The sequence below is a fragment of the Paramormyrops kingsleyae genome, chromosome 11 (assembly GCF_048594095.1).
Source record: "Paramormyrops kingsleyae isolate MSU_618 chromosome 11, PKINGS_0.4, whole genome shotgun sequence".
In the NCBI taxonomy this organism is placed as follows: Eukaryota; Metazoa; Chordata; class Actinopteri; order Osteoglossiformes; family Mormyridae; genus Paramormyrops; species Paramormyrops kingsleyae.
The window spans coordinates 25,672,480-25,678,979 of NC_132807.1; the positions used below are offsets into that span (position 1 = coordinate 25,672,480).

Sequence of the window (6,500 nt, forward strand, 5' to 3'; positions counted from 1 at the left end):
TTATAGCTGTAGTTTTGTTCGGCTATAACGGACTTGCAGCTCCGCCTAGAAAGCGCCTGGCCTAACGGACTGTTTTGCCAGGTCCCTTAAAATGCGCTATAACGGTGTTGTACTGTACGGATTATAATGTAATTGCGTTTTCACTAAAATAAAGTACACACGTTGCAGAGGTGTGTGTCATCTCCGGGGATCGTTACAGAAAGAGTGATGAAAATTTCTCTCCTGAATGCGCTGGTGCTCTGAGTTGCCGCTCCTGGCTGTCACGTGACTGAGCGGCGCCAGGCGAGCAAACAGGCTCGCGCGCACATACACACACAGTATAATATTTATAACAAAGTATTATAATAGTGGGTCGCTGAGCCGCGCTCATAATAATTAAACAGCAGAGATAGTTCAGAGTTTAATCACCAGATGGCGTTTATTACACCCGTACTACTATACACCCCACACACTCCCACTGCCCTGCACCGTGCGTGCTCATCGACCCGCGTTTTCTCCTCATAGACACGGTGGGCGCGCGCACACATACACACACACTACTTACAACAATAAACATTAACCGCTATACATGACATAACACACAGCACATTTATAATCACACAAGCGATTACTGAGAACTATTGAGAAGCATTAGTCCAAACTGCCGCGCTGCCCGCCGGTATACCTCCGCGCTACAGTATTTATTTACTTATCTTTGCCCAAATTCTGTCCTGGGTTTTAACTAATTAATAAAAAAAAATCACAAAAACACTTTAAGGTAATGAAAATTAATTCAGCTTTAGCAATTAGATGATGCATCCACCTTAATTATTAAAAAGTATTGATATTGGTATGGTATCGGCGATACTTTCCCTGTATGAACTTGGTATCGTATCGATACCAAATCTTGTAGTATCGCACACCACTAAATGACACTCCTTTAGCTAGTAAGCATGTTAACTCCTGTGGTTATATGTAGTGCCGTCATGTCGATCGAACATACATTAAACCGCAAGGTATTTTGATTGTATTGTACTTGTATCAAATACTAATATTGATAATACTTCCGTTTTCAATATTTTACTGCCATCGTGACAAAAAGAGAGCTTCGTGACACTGTAGCTTTTTTTTCTTATGGTGGCAAAATCTCAAGAATCATCAATAAAATGACGACATTGTGGCTGTTACGTAAGGGATAATGTACAGGCAGCCGGTAGTTATCGCAGAATCGCAGTTATCGCGAAGCGGAGGGTCTTGTATCACACTGAAGGGGCTTATTTCGCGATAACTACCGGCTGCCTGTACATTATCCCGCTTATTACACGGCTACTTGCCACATAAGGAAAATGACATGGACATGAATATGAATTTGAAACATTTTATTGGCATATTTGTTTTAAAATAACATTTTTATCTTTCCGCGAAACGATATAGTACCACGTGACTATGCGTTATTACTTTGGAGCGGTTATTATTTGAAAATAATGAACCTGCAAATGTCTCAACTGACCAATCAGAATCAAGCATTCCAGAGAGCCGTGTAATAAGTACGTAATAACCGTACTCCGCTTTCTAGTTCTAGAATTCCGGGCGACTTTTAAAACTGGCATTTCAAAATAAATACCACAGTTTTCAATCGACGCTACCGTCTAGGCAACTGCTTTCGGCTCTGGACCGCGATTGACTCAGATTTGTCCTTTTTCCCACCTGTGCTTTTGCGTTCCAGAAGACATTGGTGTAATCAATTCAAAAAGCAGATATGGCTGCAACTTTTGTAAACTGCTTCAGGGAGGAGCTTATTTGCTTCATATGTCGGGAAGTATATGAGGACCCTGTACGGCTCTCCTGTCGCCACAATTTCTGCCGCCAGTGTATCCTCAGGACTTTTTCTGCAAACGAAGATGTGGTTCATTGCCCGGAGTGCAACATGCCGTACTATGCAGAACCACGTCTTACAAAAAACCTAAAACTGGCCAACATAGTTGCAAGTTTTAAGGCTCTGGATGCTCTGATACCATCAGCAGCACCAGAAGGTGCCAAATGTGTTCCCAGCTACGGCCAGGCATTGTGCGGCACGGAGGTCCCTCGCGATAATATGAAGGTGAGTCAGCTCATTAGGACAGAATTCCTGTTTTGTAGAGTGGGAAGCATACAGATGTCCCCATCATACATCTCACCATTCCTTTCTCTATTTCTAGCAAGAACTCCTGAAGCATCAAGAAAAGATAGGAGAGCAGATGCAGGCCATGGTGGCTAATTTGAATACTGCAGAAGCAGTTAAACAGCAGGCAGAGGTAGGACAGCTGCCGCTCGGAGTCTGGGGACCTTTCTGAGCATTGAGTGGTCGGTGTGTTGGGATGCCCCAAAGTTTCCGGGATCTCAAAGTGTAATTCAGCTTTCTGGCTGTGTGACATATTTCAAACCACTTGTGTTGTAGGAGAGCTTTGAGAAAACCAGGGAGATGGTGAAAGCTCATTACCAGAAGATGCATGAGCTCCTGGTGCAGGACATGCAAAGGACTTTGCATACGCTGGACACGGCTCACTCCAGGTTCTGCTTGGACAACTCAGCCCAGGTCTCACAATTCCATGAGAGACAACAGGAGGCTGAGCAGCTGCTGAGCTCTGTGAAGGCAGCACTTAATAAACTTGAGGACATCAACTCCATGAAGGTACCTGCATCGGGTCACACAGACCTCACTCAATGCCACATAGGTCTTCAGGCTGTCACGTTGTCTGATATGTTTTTTTCCCTAATTTTATAGGACACAGCAGAAATGCAAATTTTGCTGAACAGGTAAGTGGCTAAAACCTGTTTAGTTTTGCTTTCATGCTACTGTATTTTCCGGACTATACCGCACACTGCATTATAAGGCGCACCGTCAATCAGTGGTCTCTTTTCAAACTTTTTCCACATACAAGGCGCACCGGACTTTAAGGCGCTTTAAGCAAAACAAAACAGTCAGATAAGCCAGTCAACCAAAATTTATTTTACATCACGTGTTCACAATGACTGTCAACATTGTTCAAACGTTTATGAGCGTCTTCACTACTCTTTAACACGTAAAAAAACAAGAGTCTTATACCGTTAAATCAAAAGTCAGCGTATTAACAATAACTCAAAATTGAACACTTATAATACGGTCCTATACCGCTAAATCAAAAGTCAGCATATTCATAATAACTCTTGAAATTGTTAATTTATAACACGTGAAGCACTACACAATTCACTCACTTTTCAATACTAAAACATTCAAAACATTCAAGAGTTCAGTATGCACAACAGAAATTAATCCACGTTTAAAGCGCACTAGATTATAAGGCGCACTGTTATTTTTTAAGAAAATCGAAGGCTTTTTAGTGCGCCTTATACTGCGGAAAATACGGTACATTAATGTGAATCATCATAATCTACCAAATGTTTGTGATCCTTCTTAGATCAGAGGCCTACACCAGCGAAAATCGCCCTCTTCCCAATCAGGGGCACCTTAGGTTAAGAAGGCTTCAGAAAAAGATCTCAGAGAAGGAGAAGAGCCTGCAGGAGCTCCTGGAAGGTAAGAACAGAGCGGCAAGGCCAAGCCTGTGGAGCTGCTTCGCATGATCTGAGATGTGGGGCCAGGTCTCTCATTCCCCCATCATCTGCTCTTCTTGCCTCCCTCTCCCTCCAGGGCCTCCTAGCACATCAATGGATGTCAACAGAAATTCCTCACTGTCCCAGTCCAGACTGCAGCCCACAAAGGCTATAAAGAGGAAGAGGCTTCACAGCTCCACAGGCCTTCATGATAATGGCTGTGACTCGTCCTCCTGCGGGCCTGTGAGCAAAAGACGGTACACTACCCAGGGGTCAGCGGGGCCCCTCTCAGCTCCAGGACCCAGCTCCACCCCCAGGACGATGACATTATTCAGGCCAGACTGTGCAACTAGGCCCAGCTCTCCACCATGGACAAGCACCATCTCTGGACCCATCTCTGTCCATGAACCCAGTTTCCACCCCTGTCCAAGCTCTGCCCCTGGACACATCTCTGCCCCTGGACCCTGCTATCACCCCTGTCCAAGCTCTGCCCCTAGACCCAGCACTCACCCCTGTCCAACCTCCGCCCCTGGACCTAGCTCTTACCCCTGTCCAAGCTCCGCCCCTGGACCCAGCACTCACCCCTGTCCAAGCTCCGCCCCTGGACACATCTCCGCCCCTGGACCCTGCTATCACCCCTGTCCAAGCTCTGCCCCTAGACCCAGCACTCACCCCTGTTCAAGCTCCGCCCCTGGACCCAGCACTCGCCCCTGTCCAAGCTCCGCCCCTGGACCCAGCTCCTCCCGTGGCCATGCCCCGCACTAGTTCAGTGCAAATATTGTTGAACAGGTAAGTGGCTTAAACCTTTTTAGTTTTGCTTTCATGCTACATTAATGTGAATCATCATGATCTATCAAATGTTTGTGATCCTCCTGAGATCAGAGGCCTACAGCACCAGAAATCCCCCTCTTCCCAATCAAGGGCACCTTAACCCTCTGGGGACTTTCTCATCTATTTCTGTTTATATCTCGCTGAAATCTTCATGTAGAATCATGAAAAAACGCTGGCTAAATCCGTGATCTGTCTTTTTTTCAAAACATCTGTTGTCGGAAGTATTAAAGTTTTAAATTAGGTTAAATCAGCAAAAAAGTAAACCATGTCACCTGCATCGGGGGCGTGTAGTACTGCTCTCACCCGAGAATCGCTATTCACATTCTAAATAACCGCATTAGCACGTATTCAAATGGCATTTGCATGGTAATTTGATTAACAACGCAACGGTGAAATGCGATCCAGAAACATCAGAAACAGGGGGTGGGGGACATGGCCAGGTGACAATGGCTCATTCATACACATGAAAGTTGCTACATATTCAATGAAAGGAGCCAGAAATAGTGCCATGAGTTAGGTTTTTCTTATCTATTTATCCAAATGAATGTTGCAACTACACCATTTAGTCATTTTCATGTAGCCAAGACTCTGGTGATCAGATATCTGGGATCAAAACAAACTGCCAGCATTGCTTACTATGTACTTTTGTAATGTTTCTGCAAGTGTTCCAAACAGCATTTTGCAATGTCTATACTTTGATGTCAGATTACAAGCTTAACAAAAATCTGACATATTTACAATGTACATCAAAATAAAGATGAGTGTAATGACAAAACAAATATATAAGAAATTATTTATTTGCCATGAGTTAAGATTATGATATTTGAAGTGTCACACCCACCCGGTCACGCCCACTTTTGACGTCGGCAACAACAGCTGGTCCTGCCCAGAGATGATGCGACTCCCTATTTGAGCCCCGCACCGGCAACAGGTCGGTGCGAGGTATTGTTGGCATGCCACTACTGAGCGCTCTAACTCTCTGTTCTCTCCGCAGTTACATTCCATTTGTCTGGCCCTCCCCGAGTTACCAGCGCCTCCTGCCTGCCTTCCTTCTCGTCTGCCCTCCCCGTGACATGCTAAGTACCAGGAACGAGAGCAGGAGTGCAGGGGAAGGGGCTGGAGGACATTCTTTGAGCCCATAGAAGTGGGATGCAGGGGCTTTGCAGGTTGTTCATTCTGCAAAGTCCTCGGCCAGCTGGGTGTGACTGGGGCAGCCAAGAAGAGGGCTATCCAGGCTGTGAGCGAAGCTGCAGAGAAAGCCACAAGGTGGCTGTGGCTCAAGAGGGCTGATCCGTGGGTAGCTACTGCTACGCAAGTCGGGGCCTGATCACCCCCGGCTGGGTCACCTGGGCGAGGGTGTCTGATGTTATGAGACCTGAAACACCTGTTGACCCCAGGATACATCACTGATGATGCGTACCAGGGCATCCAGGAGATGTTTCTTGCATAGTCCTGGTCTTGTGTTCCGGTACAGAAGAAATGTGTGTTCATGCCCCAGTCAGTGAAAGTGTGTTCCCTACCCCTAGTCCCCAGAGGGTTAAGGCGGTTTCTTAAAAAGATCTCAAAGAAGGAGAAGAGCCTGCAGGAGCTCCTGGAAGGGGCCCACAAAGGCTATAAAGACAGCTCCACGGCTCTTCAAGATTATGGCTGTGACCCATCCTCCTGTGGGCCTGTGAGCAAGAGACGTCCCCCGTCCAAGCTCAAGCTGTGCCTTAGCCACAAATGGAGTTATTCACCAGGCAGCCACCAGAGCCTCTGAAACTTTTCTAGCAAGTGCTATGTAATCAGCTATTTTTTAAATTTCCTTTTCTGCTATTACCCTTTACCTTTCATTTACCATTAAAATCTTCCAGCATAGGTCTGTGCCTCTGAGTTCTTTCCTCTTACACACTTAAGCACCCTTGGTCTCTGTGGACATTGTTGTGTGTGAAAGGGAGGTCCATCAACCAGTGATTCCCTCTGAATGGTCATGGGCCTGAAGGGCACCAGTGCCACTCATATGCCTGAAAACATCTCAGATACAAATTGTCCATCCATCCATTCATTAACTTCCGCTTGTCAAGGATTCAGGTCGCGGGAGTAGCAGCTTCAGGAGAGATACCCAGACCTCCCTCTCCCCA

At 46.0% G+C, this 6,500-nt stretch overlaps 1 protein-coding gene across 2 annotated transcripts; it reads left to right on the forward strand.

Annotated features, from left to right (window-relative positions):
• The first annotated feature begins 1,256 nt into the window (after positions 1–1,256).
• LOC111848034 (E3 ubiquitin-protein ligase TRIM8-like) lies at positions 1,257–6,237 on the forward strand. 2 transcript variants are annotated; one of them, XM_072717786.1, is made up of 8 exons: positions 1,257–1,526; positions 1,706–2,080; positions 2,178–2,273; positions 2,417–2,650; positions 2,744–2,775; positions 3,417–3,532; positions 3,647–4,338; positions 5,375–6,237. In XM_072717786.1, exons 2-7 carry the CDS (start codon positions 1,739–1,741, stop codon positions 4,312–4,314), a joined length of 1,488 nt encoding a protein of 495 aa, XP_072573887.1. In that variant the 5' UTR covers positions 1,257–1,526; positions 1,706–1,738; the 3' UTR covers positions 4,315–4,338; positions 5,375–6,237. The 2 variants fall into 2 exon arrangements, with proteins under 2 accessions (XP_072573887.1, XP_072573886.1); XM_072717785.1 differs by lacking the exon at positions 1,257–1,526 and having other exon boundaries at positions 1,535–2,080.
• The last annotated feature ends 263 nt before the right edge of the window (positions 6,238–6,500 follow it).

Excerpts from the sequence above, each read along its gene's own strand:
- LOC111848034 (XM_072717786.1), top strand. The coding sequence starts at position 1,739 with ATGGCTGCAACTTTTGTAAACTGCTTCAGGGAGGAGCTTATTTGCTTC. Across the intron at positions 2,651-2,743 it reads AGGACATCAACTCCATGAAG|GACACAGCAGAAATGCAAAT; the intron begins GTACCTGCATCG and ends CTAATTTTATAG. Across the intron at positions 2,776-3,416 it reads ATGCAAATTTTGCTGAACAG|ATCAGAGGCCTACACCAGCG; the intron begins GTAAGTGGCTAA and ends GATCCTTCTTAG.